This window comes from Ahaetulla prasina, chromosome 5 (genome assembly GCF_028640845.1).
Source record: "Ahaetulla prasina isolate Xishuangbanna chromosome 5, ASM2864084v1, whole genome shotgun sequence".
NCBI lineage: Eukaryota > Metazoa > Chordata > Lepidosauria > Squamata > Colubridae > Ahaetulla > Ahaetulla prasina.
This window is the reverse complement of record NC_080543.1, coordinates 993,481-1,012,201: the sequence shown is the minus strand read 5'-3', so window position 1 is coordinate 1,012,201 and position 18,721 is coordinate 993,481. Positions and strand designations below refer to the sequence as shown.

The 18,721-nt window shown below is 51.3% G+C and overlaps 1 protein-coding gene across 3 annotated transcripts in view; it reads left to right on the top strand.

Annotated features, from left to right (window-relative positions):
• LOC131199460 (nuclear pore complex protein Nup98-Nup96-like) overlaps window positions 1–16,710 on the top strand; it is a 33,878-nt gene extending 17,168 nt beyond the window's left edge. For all 3 annotated transcript variants that reach the window (XM_058185249.1, XM_058185251.1, XM_058185250.1), the window contains 16 exons: window positions 101–241; window positions 450–583; window positions 1,133–1,320; window positions 2,408–2,524; window positions 5,007–5,302; window positions 6,742–6,855; window positions 7,869–8,007; window positions 8,667–8,844; window positions 9,257–9,406; window positions 10,267–10,443; window positions 10,768–10,930; window positions 11,697–12,120; window positions 13,250–13,473; window positions 14,667–14,936; window positions 16,145–16,302; window positions 16,390–16,710. In XM_058185249.1, coding sequence (XP_058041232.1) covers window positions 101–241; window positions 450–583; window positions 1,133–1,320; window positions 2,408–2,524; window positions 5,007–5,302; window positions 6,742–6,855; window positions 7,869–8,007; window positions 8,667–8,844; window positions 9,257–9,406; window positions 10,267–10,443; window positions 10,768–10,930; window positions 11,697–12,120; window positions 13,250–13,473; window positions 14,667–14,936; window positions 16,145–16,302; window positions 16,390–16,695 — 3,179 coding nt within the window. In that variant the 3' untranslated portion in view covers window positions 16,696–16,710. The remainder of the gene's footprint in view (window positions 1–100; window positions 242–449; window positions 584–1,132; window positions 1,321–2,407; window positions 2,525–5,006; window positions 5,303–6,741; window positions 6,856–7,868; window positions 8,008–8,666; window positions 8,845–9,256; window positions 9,407–10,266; window positions 10,444–10,767; window positions 10,931–11,696; window positions 12,121–13,249; window positions 13,474–14,666; window positions 14,937–16,144; window positions 16,303–16,389) is intronic.
• Window positions 16,711–18,721: the final 2,011 nt, after the last annotated feature.

Here is an 18,721-nt window from a genome sequence, read left to right as displayed (position 1 = left end):
TCCAGACTGTTTCAGGAAGGTGTGAATGCCTTGGCGGTTGCTGGTTGATCACAGTCTTTTCTCTCCACCCCCCTTCTCTTTCCCTCCCCTCATTCTGCAGCCCTTAATCCAGGGCAGAATTCACTCTTTGGCAGCACCCAGCCCAAGCTTGGGGGCACGCTCGGGACGGGAGCCTTTGGTGCCCCTGGATTTAACACATCAACCGCCACGTTGGGTTTCGGAGCTCCACAGCCTGCTGTGGGTAAGTTGCTCATGCCCCTGTAGGGCACCCTCCACACCTCCTCCTCCTGGCATGCTTGACACACCTGGAAGTGGACTGCCAGCTGTTTATTTCCCCCCATCAGCGCTGTCAGTCTCTGCAGCTATCGGAGGAGGCGGCCTTTGCCCCATCCTGTTGAGCAGCCTATGTGGGGCCAGCAGGCTCATCCTTGCCTTCCTTTTCCCCTCAGCCCTGACGGATCCCAACGTCTCTGCGGCCCAGCAGGCCGTTCTGCAGCAGCACCTCAACAGCTTGACCTACTCGCCCTTCGGGGACTCGCCTCTCTTCCGAAACCCCATGTCTGACCCAAAGAAGAAGGAGGAGGTAAGGAGAGGAGGAGGGGTTGTCTCTGGAAAGACACCTGGGGCAGAACCAGGAGGCTGGGATCTCGTGACCCCACCTAACAACTTTTGGAGAGGGAATAGTCTTCACACACGCACGGCGGGGGGCGGGGGGGGGAGAGACCTTTCTTGCCAGCCATCATTACGGCAGGGAGCCAAACATGACTGGAGGTAACACCAGGAATGTATTTCTTTTATTGATTGCACACATTTTTGAACTGCCCATCACCCCAAGAGGGGTAGATAGGTGATAGACAGACAGACAGATGTTACGCAGACCAAGAGATAGGTGATTGACAATAGATAAATCGATTGATAGATGTTAGGTGATAGATGAGCAGGTAGGCAGACGGATAAAACACCTGAACAGAACAGTGGCTTCATTTGTTGAGGGAGTGAGCAGTGAGTCAACTGTTTAAAACTCTAGAAGGGCCAGCCCACCATTGCTCAGGCCCAGCCAGAGGAATAATTCGTCTTGAGTTAAGAGAGGACAGTCATCCCCACATTGTAACGATTGTTCCTTTTTTTCCAGAGGCTGAAACCAACCAACCCGGCAGCCCAGAAGGCACTGACCACCCCGACACATTACAAACTGACTCCCCGCCCGGCAACTCGTGTGCGCCCCAAAGCTTTGCAGACAAGCGGCTCCTCCAAATCCCACCTTTTTGATGGTTTGGATGACGATGAGCCTTCTCTGACCAATGGGGCCTTCATGCCCAAGTTAGTAGGGTGATTGTATCCACTTCTGATTCAGGGTTGCTGTAGACCAGGGGTGCCCAACTTCAGCAACTTTAAAACCTGTGGACTTCAACTCCCAGAATTCTGGGAGTTGAAGTCCTCAGGTCTTAAAAAAGTTGCCATGATTGGACACACCTGTATTAGACTTGAGAATGCCCTAAACAGTCTGGCTTTGGATCCCAGGCATTAGCACCTAGGCAACTTCTTCGACTTTTCTCAAGCTTCATGGCTGATCCTAGGACAGCTATTGTAACTGTCCTTCTTGGGTTTATAGGAATTCCTGGCTGGTGGGAGATTGAGAACTCTTCTGGGCTTTCTTATCCTTCTCTTATTGAACTTCTTCAGTTCTCGAGAAGATTCCTCTCTAGTTGAGCTGGCATGGATTTTCTTTTCTATGTTTAATCTGATGCTCAGAATAAGTAACCACAAATTAGAAGAGAGGAATTCAGGTGGATGACTTTCTTCTCTGTGGGGTCCTTGGTGCTCTCTAAGCGACCAACTAGGTAACATCATCAGTGCTGGAAGGAAGCGGGATTTGTGGAGAGGAGAGGAAGGAGGAGGAGCAGTAGCAGCACTGTGGAGTCCTTGGTGCTCTCTGAGCTGAGTTGTTTTCCTGGAGATATTTCATTACCCAACGAGGTGATGTCCTCAGCAGTGAGGATATTACTTAGTTGAGTCATGAAACATCTGCAAGAAAACCACCCATTCAGAGAGCAGCAACGATCGCATAATAGTTCTCCTCCTCTCCGCAAACTCTTTCTCCCCCCACCCCTCCAACTAACCCTGATGATGTTCTCTAGTTGGGTCATGAAATGCCTCCCAAGAAAACAGCCCAGTTCAGAGAGAACCAAGGAGCCCACAGTTCAGACCTGAGCTACAAATGTTCTCACCTACATCAGGACTTTCTCCTTTTTAGGCCCCTCGCCTTCTGCGAAAAGAGAACCACAATAGTAGTGATCTCAGCTGGAATTGAGTGCGAGGGGGAGGCCGGACTCCACTGGGAGCTATTCCCTGCTTTGGCTTCCCAGGACAACCTCACAGAGCGTCGCTCTCTCTCTCTCCCCCCCAGGAAGAGCATTAAGAAGCTGGTTTTGAAGAACCTCAACAGCGGCAGCCTCTTCTCTCCCGGCGGTGCTGAAGTGGATGACATTGCCTCGCCTTCCATCTATCCTGAGAATGGGGATCGGTACGTCTGCCCACCCCGCCCCATCTCTGCCCGGTTCCTTTATGTCATGAGCAGAAGTCAGTTACTAAAAAGAGCTCCAGCTGCAGTTCGACCATTTGCAGTTCTCCTAGCTACAGTATGAGGCTGGAAGTGCTGTGTCCTAATTTCTGGCTGAGTGCTTCATCTTCCCTTGGAAGGATTCCTTGTGTTGGCGTGGTGAGATAGTAGCTCCTGTGCAAAGAGCTGCTGGGTGTTGCAGCCCTACAGGAACCCTCTTACCCCCATCACATCAGCCCATCCCAGGCAGGGAAGGCATGTTGCAGACCCCATCAGTTAAAGAATTCGGAGAGCTGGGGTCCAGGAAAAGAGTCTTCTCGGCCATTTCCCCTGCCCTGTGGAATATCATCCTAACCCCCGGGAGGTGGGTAGACCAGTGGTGAAATCTGAACCGGTTTGCTACTGGTTTGGTGGCTGCACATGTGCACTGCGCAACAAGTACACACTCACCACGCAGTACGCACCAAAAGGAGGCTTGGGAAGGTAAGTAGAAGTGAGTGGGATTTAGTTTAGTTAGAAAGGAGGATCTAGCAAAGCTAAACCTCACTGCACAGCTGATCATCAGAAATACCAGTTTGGAGGAAACTACCGGTTCGCCCGGCCTTCTGAAAAAGGGGTTAAGACCAGTGGTGGGATTCAAATAATTTAGCAACCGGTTCTCTGCCCTAATGATTTCTTCCAACAACCAGTTCATCAAACTGCTCAGAAAGTTAACATCCGGTTCTCCCGAAGTGGTGCGAACTGGCTGAATCCCTCCACTGGTTAAGACGTGGCTTTGTGACCTCATTGAGGAGCTCAAAGGAGCACGTGGGGTTCCTAAGCACCCTGAAGGGTTTCGCTCTGCCTTTAAATCACTTTAATGTTGAATTTGAACTATCCTTTTTCTTATTTAACTCTTATATATATACTTTTTATGTGTTGTGTCTTGCCCGCTCTCACAGCAGCCGGGGCCGCCTTATCTGCTCCCGAACCCGGAGGAATGTATGCCTCCCGGCCCCAGTCCTGGCTCCATGCCCAGACAAGCTGAAGAGGAGGGGGCACCTCCCGGTCCCAGCCCTGGCTCCATGCCCAAGCAGGCTGCAGAGGAGGGAGCACCCCCCAGCCCCAGTCCTGGCTCCATGCCCAAGCAAACGGAGCAGCTAGACCCCTCCCCCTCCTCCACAGCATGTGAGCCTGAGGAAAGTTTATTTCCAACAGCTGCTGATTGGAGTGACCCTCGCATCAGAAGACTGGATAGGCGGAGGCAATAGAAGGAAGGGAGGGGCAGGCCTTAATGAGTGCTGAGTCATGGAGCCACACCCCATGGCCTATATAAAGGATCTGCTTTCTGGCAGTCTCTGAGTCAGGCAAAGTCGAACTTATCTTGCTGAAGTCACTTTCTGGTCTCTTGCCTGCTCTGAGGACTTTGCTAGGACTTTGGGCAGAGCTGCAGAGGCAAGCCTGATTCGGATTTCCCTGACCCGGCCGTCAGCGGAGGAGTGGGACACGACATTATGCTTTAATACAGTGCTTCTCAACCTTGATGGCTTTAATATGGGTGGACTTCAACTCCCAGAATTCTTCAGCCAGCATGGCTAGCTAGAGAATGCTGAGAGTTGAAGTCCGCACATTTTAGAGCTTCCAAGGTTCAGAAACATTGTTTTAATATTTTATTTGTACACTGCCCAAAGTCCCTGTGTGGGGAGGTTGGTGATTTCTGAACTTATTTATTTATTTGTTAAGAAAACGTATATTTTGGATGTATGAAGAACTGTGGGGGCGCAGTGGTTAGAATGCAGCACTGCAGGTTGACTGCCCGTAGTCTAGAGTTCGATCCTGAGCAGCTCAGGGTTGACTCCGCCTTCCACCTTCTGAGGTGGGTAAAATGAGGACCCAGATTGTTGTGGGTTATATCACCACCACCACCCCACCACCCCGGATTAAATAAATAAGGGCAAGGCATGCCAGTCTGAGCTCCTTAGCAGGAAGAATTGCAGCCCGAGATCTAAGGGAAGACCACTGACCCTGAGCCTGTGGTCCCCATTCTGGACCATATTCCCCGCTCAGAACATCACTGCCATCGCCAGATAACTGGGAATTGTGTGTTCTGCAGCAAAGGGGCTGGAAAGGCAGCTCACACCACTTGCTCTCTTAGGGAGATGGATACACCAGGGATATCCAACTTTGGCAACTTTAAGACCTTTAAGAATTCTGGGAGTTGGTATCCACAGGTCCGCATAGCACAGTTGGCTGGGGAATTCTGGGAGTTGAAGTTGCCACGATTGAACAGCCTGGCTTACACTCTAGATCTGCCATCCTCCTATCCAAGAGGCATTGTCTGAGACGGAAATCCAAGGCCGGCGAAATCCTCTCTCTTCCTCGTGGGAGGCGTGGCAGAGTAACTTCCTGTAGAAACGATGGTTTCCGCCTGCCTGCTTGCCTTTCTTTGACCGTGTCTCCTCTTCAGGTTGGGTAGTGAGAACCATAGACAGGACGAGGAGCAGGAAGACGACAGCTACTCCCGGGAAATGTCCAGGTTCTTAGCCAACGCCATTACCAAGCCCCTCCCCCAGACTCCAGAGAACGCCTCACACAAGCATCACAACAACAGTGTGGACGACACCCTCATGGCCCTGAATGTGCGGCCAGCCCTGCGGAACGGGCTGGAAAACAGCCTGGAGGAAGCTTCCTACCACGAGGAGTCCCTGCAGGAGGACCTGGACAAGGAGAGCGAAGAGCAGCTCCATCCCACCCATCCGGCAGGTGAGGTCAACGTTCTTGCGGGGTTTGACTGGATGTCCTTTCCTTGGTTCACTCAGATGGAGTGTTTATTATTATATTTTATTTTTATCCCGCCTTTCTCTTTTTGTAAACAATTCAAAGCAGCATAACGTAGTTAATACTTCTTCCTCCTTCTCCTTTTCCTCCCAACAATAAGATTGTGGAGTGAGTTGGGCTGAGAGGGTGATTGGCCCAAGGTCATCCAGCAGCTTTTGTGCCTGAGTCGGGACTACAACTCACCGTCTCCTGGCAATTGGCCTAAAGTCTACCCAGTAGGCTTTCATGTTTAAGACGAGACTAGAACTCACCATCTCCTGGAGATTGGCCCAGAATCACCCAGCTGGCTTTCGTACCTAAGACAGGACTAGAACTTCCAGTCTCCCAGTGATTGGCCCAAAGTCACCCAGCCGGCTTTCATGCCTCAGGCAGGACTAGAACTCACCAGCTCCTAGTTTCTAGCCTGGTGCCTTAACCACTAGGCCAGATGGGTGTTTAGTGGAATAGAAACAATGGCTTTCTGGGAAGCAGTCATTGGCCTTGCCCTCCCGTGTGACTCTCTCATTGTTTGGATGGTGCCTTTTCCAAAAGGGACAAAATCAAACGGTTAAATTTCAGATCTTCCTTTAAAAAAAAACCATGCTCTGGGTCACCCAGCTGTGGCTGTCAGAAGGCCAGTTTCCCGTACTGGCAAGCCAGCCAGTGAACTTGTCATTACTCCTGGAAAATGCCCTTCTCCCAGGCCCCCTCCATGGCCTCCTCCCCCGAAGCTGCAGCAGAATCTCGGCTGGCAGATCATTAGAGCAGGCGGCCTTGGAACCAGATGCAGCCAGGGCAAAACTTTTGTCTGTCAAAAATCCAGAAAATGCTTAACTTAACTCTGCTGGTCTCCCTCCCTTCCTCTCCCTTTTACACTCACACACACACACAAACAAAAGAGAAACGTTCTTTACTTATTTATTGCATATGATGATGATATCCACTTAGTCACATTTGACTCTGCGATTGTCCAGGCCAGGTGGTCTCTCCACGTCTTCTGATCTTGCACTGCTTCTTTGAATTGTTCTGAGCTCTGGCTGGTGTCAGCTTTTGATGGCATTATTATATGTAAAGAATTACATATTTATATATTTAAAATACAGTCATGTAGTACTGTGTATAGGGAGATCTCAAACGATTACTACAATAGAACAGAAGTAAAACAAACTCGTTTTCAGAGCGTTGGGGAATAGTTGTTGTCGGGTGTTGCTGAATGCTGGCCTACACCCAAAATGCCATGCCATGTCACCATTGGCAGGTGTGTCATGTATGTTCTCCATCTCTGCCTTATAGGCGTGTCCCGTGTTTTGCTAATGTGCTCAGAGACTGCATTGCTGTGTGTGGTTTTGGGAGCGGGATCCTCACTCAAATTTTGATTTTTCCAGGAATTGTCTTGACGCGAGTGGGCTACTACACCATTCCCTCCCTGGAGGAGCTAGCCAGAATGACCAGTGACACGGGAGAGTGCATCGTGACCGACTTCACTGTCGGCCGTAAAGGTGAGAGGACAGGAACTGCTTCTGCCAGGGTTGTCCCTGAGGTCAGCTCACCTGTTAGTCTGGCTGAGATGCCTTCAGCCTTACTGACTCCTTAGCTTTCTAAAGTACAGGTAGTCCTCGCCTTACAACCGTTTGCTTAGTCACCATTTGAAGTTACAAAAAGGCACTGAAAAATGACTTAATGGCCGTTTTTCACACTTAGGACCGTTGCAGCACCCCCGTGGTCATGTGATCGAAATTCAGGCACTTGACAACTGACTCATATTTATGACGGTCGCAGTGTCCTGGGGTCACATGATGACCTTTTGCGACTTTCTGACAAGCAAAGTCAATGGGAAAGCCGGATTCATTTAACGCCCAGATTACTGATTTAACAAGTGCAGTGATTCTCTTAACAACTGTGGCAAGAAAGTTTGTAAAATGGGGCAATATTCACTTAACAGCAACAACATAAATTTTAGACTCCATTGGGGTTGTAGGTCGAGGACTACCTGTATTGAACAGTAGACAGTTTGCATTTCAAGGTTGATGCAAGTTTTTCATAAAACTCTTTATTCCTTTCTGAAATAAAGGAGGGGAAGGCAATGGAACCCCGTTTTCCTAGAATCATTAGAGCAAAAAATGGCACCCTTAAGAAATCCACAACCTCTAAAGCTGTTCTCCCGGGCAATTCCTTTTGGTGCCTGTGTAGCCATTTATGTGTCAGGTGAAGGAGAATCATCCGTAAGGTTGAATAAATCTCATTGACATTTATTCAAGCCTATAAACGAAAATCCAGTCAACTAACAGCAGAAGTTGGCGCTCGATATGGGTCAGTGAAATTCACGGGCGGAGGGCTGAGCTTGGATCTCTTGTGGCAACGCAGCGATTCCAAACTGATCACACGTTTCACTCCACCCCCCATCTCTGCCTCCTCTTCTCCTGCAATTTGTGCCCAGCCCTTGATGCTTGTTGAGTGACTTCATGAGGTGGTCCAGGGTGGCCGGTTAACTGGGGTCCTCCGTTCTCCTTAGGCTACGGCTCCATCTACTTTGAGGGCGAGGTCAATCTGACCAACGTGAACCTGGATGAGATCGTGCACATCCGCAGGAAAGAGGTCATAGTCTACCCAGATGATGAATTGAAGCCCCCCATCGGGGAGGGCTTGAACAGGTGATGCCATTGGGGAGGGGAGGCTTCAGATATTCACTTCATTAAATTTACATGCCACCTGTCTCACCACCAAGCGGCTCTAGGTGGCTTACAGCAAGATAAAAACGACAATATAAAACACTAAAATGATGTCATGTTAAAATGAACCGATAGCTAATAAAGGACGTAATTTACATGTGGCCCTCAACTTACAACAGTTCATTTAGTTATGAGGGCACTGAAAAAAAAGTAATCAATGACTGTTTAACCAATGACACTGATGACCATTGCAGTCTCCCCGTGGTCACATGATCAAAATTCAAACTTGACTCATATTTATGACGGTTGCAGTGTCTTGGGGCCATGCGATTCCCTTTGGCGACCTTCTGGCAAGCAGAGTCAGTGGGGAAGCCGGATTCACTTTTAACAACCGTCTTATTCACTCAACAACTGCAGTGATTCATTTAACAACTGTGGCAAGAAAGGTCATACAGTGGGGCAAAGCTCACTTATGCTCAGCAACATAAATTTTGGGTCAGTTGTCATAATTTGAAGATTACCTATCCAGTGGAGGCGGCAGAGGCCGCCCTGCTGTGTATACACACGCACACTCACGCCACACACACACGCACCTCTTAGATGTCTTCATTTCAAGCCTCCCAACTTCCTCTTTTGAGCAGGCGAGCCGAAGTCACCTTGGATGGAGTTTGGCCCACGGACAAAACCTCGCGCTCCTTGATCAAGAGCCCAGAACGGCTGACAGACATGAACTACGAAGGCCGACTGGAAGCCGTCTCTCGGAAACAGGGAGCCCAGTTTAAGGAGTACCGCCCCGAAACTGGTTCATGGGTATTCAAGGTGACCTCCTCTTCTGACAGATAAAGTGGGAGCAGGTGCTGTGGAGTCCCTGTTCTTTTTAGAAATCATATAAGGAACAGGTGGAAGAAGAGCTTCAGTCACATGTGAAAACATATATTTTTGGGGGCACTTGAACTGGGGGGCGGGTTGCAAAGAGGAGGAGGACGATTGTGGGGTCCTTGGTGCTCTCTGAGCTTGGTGGTTTTCTTGCAGACGTTTCACGACCCAACTAGGTAACGGTGCTATTACAGTGGTAATGAAAGTGCTAATAAAAACACATTGCTGTTTGCTGTTATTGAATCTTCAGAGGGTGAAGGAAGATCAGGAATTGGTGGGCAGGAGGTTGTTTTCACGCGAGAATAACCTGCTCTTGATCTTCTGATTTGTAAAATACAACTTTTTCTCCATCCAGGTGGCCCACTTCTCAAAGTACGGCCTGCAAGACTCCGATGAGGAAGATGAGGACAACGTAGCCAAAGTGGAGGCTAAGAAGCTAAAAACCGCTCAGGTGCCCCTGCCAGGCCAGCCGATGTCTCAGCAAATGGCTGCACCTCCTTCCAAGGTAGGGGGGAAAAAATCAATGCCCTCTTAAAATTGCCAGTTGAAATTTTGCTCCTGCATAAAGCAAAGTATGCCAACACAAACAGGTTGGAAATGGGTTCTCTCGGGGTGATCCTGTCACTTTCCCCCCTTTGCACCCCAAGGGGCCTTTGCTGTGGGTGCTGAAGGGTGGAGGCAAGACTGGGAAATGGTCTGCCACGCCCAGCATCTTCTGTAAAAGGTGCAGCAGACGCATCCTTAGGATAACTTCATCCCCTTTTCCACACTCTCATCACCTGAACAGGATCTTGACATTCAGATGAAATGAAAGTGACTCTCAGACCTGCCCCCATCCAATAAAACCTCATGGGTAATAGAAGTAGAAATGAGGAGCTGGGAAAACATTATGTAAGCAATTGACCCAGACAATACACTGTTCACAAAGCACTTGTGTATGTTAAATGAAAACTATTTAAAAAAAAATGAAAGACCTGCCCCGATCCGATCCCTTAGGAGGAAGGAAAAGTTTTCAACTCCATTGGGTTAAAGCAAAGGGTTCTTTTACTAGGGACGTTGGTTGCAGTCAAGTCAGGACAGCTCTGAAATTTCCCACGCTTGCTAGATACAAAAATAAAAGTGTAGGTTTGCCCCCGGCCCTTCCCTCCACCCCACCCCGTGGCCCGTCCGATTCTGGCTAGCTGGGACTCGCCAAGATGTTTTGAGAACATCTAAGCACTGCACCACCACCACAGCTCAGAATACATACATACATACATACCTATTTTCTTTGGAGAGGGGCATCAACATTTCATGTTTCATGTCTGCCAGCGTGTTCAAAGAAAAAGTGATAACGAAGGTTACCTTCTCCCTTGACTCTCGCAGAGCCCTGAGGCTGACCGTCTGGGGAAGGGGGTCGAATTTGACAGTGACATGGCAGACATCACCCAAGACCTGCTTCCTGAGTCCATGGCGGAAGAGAATCTGGTGGAAGAACAGGAGCCGGTGCCGGCCTCGACCCATATTGCGTCCTCCCTGGACATCAACCCTCACACGCTGCAGGTGAGTTCTCCACCAGGTGCCCCAAACTCTGCCTCCAAACGGCTTCGATTTCCTACAGAAAGTTCCTTTTAAAGTGGGATTCCTCCACACTCATTTCCCCTTTGGCTTTGGCTTTTATCCAGGGAAAATTAGAATGCTTTATTTAAAATACCTACACCTGATATACCACCATAAATGTTAAAGCAGCCACTGGTTTAAAACTTACAATAAGGAAGAGAAACCCACAGAGTTAAAAGCCGGATGGGATGGTATAAGGGGTTGGACTAGAAGTCCTCCGAGGTCCCTCCCAGCTCTCAGAATCTATGTTCTGTATCTTCTTTGCAGATCATGAAGGCTTCTTTGCTGGCAGACGAGGAAGAACCGGACTGGATGACGGATCCCCAGTTTGGCAAGGCAGCTGCAGAGATGGACCCTTCGCAAGAGACCTGCTCTCCGAGGATTCCCATCTCCTCCTCCTCCTTACGAGGATGGAAAAGCCGCCCCCCAGGTACGGCCAGCAACCCCTAGAGAAAAAAAAACCCAAGCGCAGAGCGTCACGGATCCCACAGTTCAATCCTGAGCTACCAAGATTCTCCTTCAAGAGAGAACGGGAAAGGGCTACTTTTGGTGTCAGGGATGTGTGCATTGCACCGGTACCGTAGGAAAAGCAGGACGTGCTACTTAACAGACCAGAGAAAGCCCCAAGGAGGGCTTTTGAAAGAGCACCTTGTCAGTTGCAAGCGGGACTGGAAATCACTTGGAGGCCAGACAGCTCCTGCCCCAGAGCCTGGTTGCGACTGCTGGGCCTCCTAATCCGTGTCCTGCTCTGAGGGAACCAGCAGGGTGCCTGGAGATGCCCTTTGGCCGTCGGCCCTTCCCATCAGGAGCAATACAGTAGATGAGGGCGCTTTCTAGGACTGCCTCTTTGAGCCTGCCGGTGGGTGGGGTGGGGAGGTGGGCTTCGTTCATGAGCATAGGGCTAGCCCCTTGGGGTGGAATCTCCAGTTAGAGTGTGGGGAGGTGGGAAGAGCCTGGCTAGCTTAAGAGACCTTGCGCAGCAGGCCTGACCACCCGCAGAATCCCCATGTCCCCTTACCTGGCGGTTCCCAAGGGAATGCGGTCAGTCTGGCGAGATTCTTGTCAACAGGCAAGCAGCAATAAAGAAGCAAATCTGGTCAGCTCCCCACGGTCCCGTTTGGAAGAGGCAGCTGCCAGGATCCGCTTCTGCTCCTGTTTTTTTAAGCTTTCCTTTTGACTTTCCTCGCTGTTTGCAGGTAGCAGGCTGCTGCAGTCAAGACTGTCCACCGGTTCTTTCCTGCTCCCAAACGCCTCCCTCCAGGACCGCTGCAGTCCGAGGACTTCCTCACTGGGCGGGGTTTTGCCTGCCCCGCCTTGGGCTGCTCTTTCTCCCCTGGCCTCTGCCTTCGTCATGCCACACTCGGCTCCTGAAATGCCCCTGAAAACCGTGGGCGTCCGCAGGCAGCCAGGCCTGGTTCCCCTGAAGAAATCGATTGCCTATGGGAAAGGACGGCTGCTGAAGGACATGGCCCTCTTCGTGGGACGCTCCTTCCGGGTGGGCTGGGGGCCCAACTGGGTTTTGGCCCACGGCGGAGACCGCTTGAGCCCCCTGAGTGAGCCGGAAGATCACGGGGAGGTCACGGAATACGGATTCTTGCCAGCTCCCGTGGCACCAAAGCAGTACGTCATTGCTCTGTAATCCTGAGGGTGGGAGGGGTTCTAGGGGAAAGTGCCTCCCCCCTTCCCAGTATAGCCAGTAGGGACCCTCAGGGCGCTCACCTCAATCCAAGTGGCTTTTGGGCCGTTCCATTCTCTGCTGTCTCAGGGGTCTCCAACCTTGGCAACTTTAACCCTGAGGGACTTCAACTCCCAGAATTCCCCAGCCAGCTTTGCCAGGGTCAGAGACTCCTGCTCTGCTGGGCCTTTGGGGGGAATTGTGGGGCAACGTGAACTGATGAACCCTGGGAAAGAGAAGGGAGCCCCCTCCTCCTTTTCCTCAGGCTCTGCCGAGAGGGAGGGTACAAGAGAGACCTGGCCTCCTCAGTTCCCTGCCCTGGCCTGCCCTTGGTGGCGGTTGCAGCTCTCTCCACGTAGTCCTCGGCTTAACAACAGTTCATTTAGTGACCGTTCAAAAAAAAGTGACTTATGACCATTTTCCAGACTTAACAACCATTGCAGCCTTCCCATGGTCACATAATCCAAATTCAGAGGCTTGGCAACTGGTTCCTATTTATGATGGTCGCAGCGCCGCTGGGCTCAGCTGGTCCCTTTTGGCAGCCTCCTGACCAGCAAATTCACTTAACAACTATGGAAGATAGGTCATAAAATGGAGCAATGGACAGCTGCCTCACTTAACAACTGACATTTTGGGCTCAGTTGTCATAAATCGAGGACTACCTGCAGTAGGAGCAGCACTGCAACGAAGCGGAAGGCTCCGCCAGGGGTCTTCCCCGCCTCCAAGGCTTTATTCCACTCGGAGTAGCCAAAGAAGCCCACCATTGAACCGAAAGAAAAGCCTTCGACCCTCACAGGCCCCAGCCTGATGCCCTGCCTTTTGGGGAGGGGGCTAAAGTGATGCACTGGTACCCAAACACTCTTCTCAAAGGGCTGCTTTTTACTCCCCTTGGAAAGCAGATTAAGAGCGGGGTGGGGCTGGGGTCTGAACTTCCAAGCAGCATCGCTAAGCGTCTCTCTGCACAGGATAGAGTTTGTCCATCCGCCCCCTAAATTCTCTGCAGCAGCAAGGGAAGGATGGGGGCGGGGGCAGCCATGGATCCTCCAACTCCTGTCTTCCTGATAACCTCCCCAGGGTCTCCGAGTCCCCCTTCAAGGTCCACCTGGAGAAGCTGACCTTGGACGGCAAGCAGACCGACCGCGTCTACCTCCTCCCGTTGGAGATCAAGCTGAAGCACAGCACCGTCCACCTGGATGACCCCTGCCCCTTCCTGGCCCCCAACCCCGGCGTGGCAACCATCCATGAATATGCCGCCTGGGCCTCGGAGGTGTCGGAAGACGCAGAAGAAGAAGAAGAAGGTGAGGGGTTGGTAAAGAAGGTGAAGGAGCAGTGGGAGGACTCTGGGATGGCCCCTGCGGCCAGGATCGTCCCCTCCCGGGAGCTGCAGGGGTGGGAGGCAGCAAGGCCAAGGAGGACGCTGGGCCTCCTTCCTGGCTATGGCCCCGAGAACAAGGGCCATCTGCCAAGGGCTCAGGAGTTCTTTCCCACAGAAGACCAACCGGTCCCTCTTCCAAGTCCTGTAGAACGGCGAGCCCCAATCTTTCGGGCTCCGTTGAACAGCAGTGGAGGGCGGGGAGGGAGAGGGGATGGCTTTGTGCACACGCCCAACACTTGTGCAAATGGCGCTTCGACCACCACTCGCACAACCTGGTTCCCCAGACCGGGAGTTGTGGAACACAAGGAAGATGGCCTTGATGCAGATACATGAGCTCGGTTGCCCAGGAGAAACGGGCCATTAAACCCAGAGAACAATCGGCAGGTGGCATTTGATTGCGTGGCCTGAGTGGCATCGTCCTGGCAAGGCTCCGTCTGAGCTGCTGCTGCTGAAAGCCACCCAGGCTTCTCTCCTGGTTTCCTTGGCCCTGGAGCTGTCCGTCAAGGTCATGGTCCCTCCTCCTAGATGGGCAGCTGGGGGGTCGTCTGCTTTCAGCCAGTCCTTATTTCGGGGATCAGCAAGAAGCTCGAAAAAGCCAAGGGGGGCTTGGAGGGGGGGGGGGAAGCAGGGTCCAACTGAATCCAGCTCCCAGGGAGAAGTACAGGTAGTCCTCGACTTACGACCACAGTTCAGCCCAGATTTTTCCGTTGCTAAGCAAGGCAGTTGATAAGTGAGTTTTGCCCCATTTTATAACTTCTCTTCCCACTATTGTTAAGTGAGTCACTGCGGTCGTTAGTTGTGGTTAACTGAATCTGGCTTCCCCGTGGACGTCGCAAAAGGGGATCACATGGACGCTGCGACCGTCATAAGTATAAACCGGTTGGTTTAAGCATCTGAATTTTGGTCAGGTGACCAGTGGGGATGCTGCAACGGTCGTAAGTGTGAAAAAATGGCCTTATTTCAGTGCCACTGTAACTTCGAACTGTCACTAAATGAATTGTTGTAAGTCGAGGACTGCCTGCAAAATCTCCCAGAGGGAAGGGAGCGTCTGGTCACGGGGGTGGCCAGACGGGGGTACCAGTGACTGACTGACGGCCGTTGCCGCTCTCTCCGCAGCGGTGGTGAGGGTCTGGGGCCTGGTCTGGCGCTTGTGCGAGGCACTGTGGGGCCGCCTGAAAGAGCTGGAGGGGCGCCTGGAGGAGCCCGACGAGTATGGGCTGCTGCTGGAGCGCCGGAGGGCCTTCTCCCACTGGCTCTCCCGGACGGCGGCCGAGCGGATCCAAGAGGAGGTCTCGCTCCGGCAGAACGACAGCCCCGCCGAGGCCGTCTTCAGCTACCTCACCGGGAAGCAGATCGGCAACGCCTGCCGCCTGGCTCAGCAGTCTGGTAAGGCTCCATGCCCGTTTTTGGCCTTGGAGGTGGGGTGCGGGGGGGCAGAAATAGCCAGCCAAGGGCTCCAGGCTCCCAGCAGGACCCAGGAAGCCTACCCACCTCACAGCGTTTTAAATGCTGCCCAGAGAAGCCTGAACTTTTGGGAAGGGAGGAATAGCACGTTGGAGGTGGCTGATGGAATAGGGAACACCCCACCTCCTCCCTGGGGGCCCCTTGCTCCCTCCCTCTCCGTCCTGCTAAGCGCTATTGCTGTATGCCAAGCCGTCAAATGACTCAGCATTTTGTAAAGCTCTAAGTTGCTTGACAGCATGTCATATAAATTTCATAACTTGCAACTCCGTAAAAACCACGTACAGAAGGATAAAACGTCAGTCAATGGCAAAAGGCAGCTTTACCTGGAACAGCTTAGATTTTGTGGCGAGATCAACCATCCACACCTGCCTGTCTCAGATCCTTGGGAAGGACTCGATAGGCAGACAAAATGCCAAATCCAGTCTGAACCTCTGACAGGCTGTGTGATAAGCATTAAAATAAACTGAGGTTAAATAAGTTTTAAAACCCCAGAATACTACGGGTGAAGGTAGGGTGACCAGCCACCTCCAAAGTAGAGCATGCCCAGGTTTCAAGACCAAGAGGGGCCAGAGATTCCGGAGGGTGAGAGCCAGCTGATGGGGTCTGCAGCAGAGCCCTTCTGCCGGCCTGGGTGGGGCCGAGATGGTTCCTGGTGGGGGATTGCATGCAGCAGCATCCAGGTAAACTGTCTACGGAGGTTCTCCATCCGCCAGGTCATGGCTCTCCTAAAGGTGCTTTTTTTCTAAAACCAACTAGACTTTACTTGGTTTTTTTCCTTTGAAAACCGTTTTGCTTTCATCCAAGAAGCTTGAGAACTTCTCCAGAACTGAAGAAGCTTCTTGGATGAGAAGCGAAACATTTTCAAGGGAAAAAACCAAGAAAGCCCAGTTGCCTTTTGGAAAAGCACCTTTGGGATATCCAGGTGAAGGTACGCCAGCCTTCCTGCATGCCAGGCTCCCCCCCTCCCCCGCCCCTCTTTCCTGGTCTCCACCAAGCAGGAGACTCTAGAGGGTCATCTCAGCTCTTCTGGGTAAGAGAAGGAGCAGCCACTTTTGAAGGTGACGTCCTCAGAGCTGGCTGGTATGACGGGCTCCAGGAGCTCTCGGATGCTGACGGTTCTTCCATTGCAGGGGATCTCCGCCTGTCTCTGCTCCTCTCCCAGCTGGTGGGGAGCCAGGAGGTCCGGGAGCTGCTGGCCCTGCAGTTGGCCGACTGGCATCAGCTCCAAGCAGACAGCTTCATCCAGGACGAGCGGCTGCGCATTTTCTGCCTCCTGGCTGGCAAACCGGTGAGTCATGTGGCGCTTGCTTTCTTCCCCAGCTGCTTGCTGCTGTGGCTGTTGTCCCTTTTTCAGCCTTTGGTGTCCCTGCTCCAGGTGTGGCAGTTATCCGAGAAGAGAACCATCAACGTTTGTTCCCAACTGGACTGGAAGCGCTCTCTCGGGGTCCACCTGTGGTACCTGCTGCCTTCGACGGCCCCCCTTTCGAAGGCCCTCAGCATGTACGAAGCTGCATTCCAGGTAGGTAGCCGTTGGGGACGCCCAGGGCAGCAGGGCAGCCTGGAGTGGAAACCTCCACCTGAATTGGGAAGAGAGCGCTCCCGGCAAGGGAATAATGGGCTCGGCCTTTCTCTGGCCCAGGAGGGTCCTTTGGGAGAGCTTTGGCCGCTCTTCTTCACTTGATGCCCTCCAAAAGGGCTAGACGTGGGTGGTTTTAAAATGGGGTGTGTATGTTTGTATGTATGTATGTGTGTGTATAGATATATATATATATATATATATATATATATATTTGTTTTCTGAGGTTTTCATGGGTGTTTGTATGTAGGTCTTTGGTTGTTCGAGTTTTCTCCTGTGTAAAATTGGAAGTGTCTTGGCGACGTTTCGACGAAGTCTCATTCGTCATCTTCAGGCTTCAGCTTCGTGCTTCTGGGAGCAATGTGTGATCGCAGCTGTTTCTTCCTTCCTTTCTTCCTGTGACTTTAAAGTGTTGGACCAGGGAAGAGGAACCAACTTCTTCCCTGGTCCAACACTTTAAAGTCACAGGACATGATATTGACTTTAAAAAGACCAGAACTATCGCCAAAACTGAACACTTTAACAACAGAATAATCAGAGAAGCCATTGAGATAGAAAAACGCCCACATAGCATGAACAAACGAGATGATACCTCCCGCCTACCAGCCATTTGGAAACCCGCCCTTATTGACAAACGAGTCCTTAACACGAGGAATGACACCAGACCCACACTCACGAGGTCCACACAGGATGTCACCACTGCACATCCACCCAGAAAGCAGACCCAAACCCACACCGATCATGAAGCACGACCAAGGACCAGAAGCCAGACCGCAGCTGCAACATTAGCCATTTCAAACCCCTCCAATCCATACATGCAGCAGACTGACACCCACTATGAAGATGTAGCACGACCACAAAGCCAAACAACAGCTATGCAGCTCACCAGCTCAAATTCCCCTGCAACACAGACTAAACTGAGCACAACCAAGCCCCCACCCAAACAGGACACACCCCCAGCCAATCAGAGCACAAAAAAAACCCCATCCAATCAGAGCACAGCCAAGCTCCCACCCAATCAGTTCAAACCCCCACTAGCAGTTAAAAGGAAGAAACAGCTGCGATCACACATTGCTCCCAGAAGCACGAAGCTGAAGCCTGAAGATGACGAATGAGACTTTGTCGAAACGTTGCCAAGACACTTCCAATTTTACACGGGAGAAAACTCGAACAACCAAAGACCTACATATATATATATATATATATTTGTTTTCTGAGGTTTTCGCGGGTGTTTGACCTACATATATATATAAAGACCTACATGTATATAGAGAGAGAGGTGGGGGGGATTAGAAACAGGTGAAGAGATGAGGGAGGGAGGGAGAATAGAAATGAGAGTTAGAGAAAAGTGGGAGAGAGAGATAATAGATAGCAGAACAAGGGATAGAAAGGACCTTGGAGGTCTTCTAGTTCAACCCCCTGCTCAAACAGAATGGAGAAAGAGGTAGGGAGAAAGAATAGATGGAGGAGAGAGACAGAGAGAGAGAAAAAGGGCCGGGATAGCTCAGGCTACAGAGAAGCCTGTTATTAGAACACAGCAGCCTGCAATTACTGCAGGTTCGAGCCCGGCCCAAGGTTGACTCAGCCTTCCATCCTTTATAAGGTAGGTAAAATGAGGACCCAGATTGTTGGGGGGGCAATAAGTTGACTTTGTAAAAATATACAAATAGAATGAGACTATTGCCCTATACATTGTAAGCCGCCCTGAGTCTTCGGAGAAGGGTGGGATATAAATGTAAACAAAAAAAAATTTTTTATACACACACACACACACACACACTCAGAGGGAGGGGAGGCACTAGTGTTTTCATTGAACACTGCCCCCAAAACATGGATGCTTGTGACGGGGGGGGCGGGGAGTCTATTGGCCAGAATGGAGGGTTCCCATGGAGCTTTGTTGAGGGACGGGGAAAGGAGGATGAGGCTTCCGTATAGCTGGAGAAGGCCTGGCTGGAGCTCTGGGGAGGTAACATAACATCAGAGTTGGAAGGGACCTTGGAGGCCTTCTAGTCCAACCCCCTGCCCAGGCAGGAAACCCTACACCATCTCAGTCAGATGGTGATCCAACATTTTCTTAAAAATTTCCAGTGTTGGAGCATTCACAACTTCTGAAGGCAAGTTGTTCCACTTA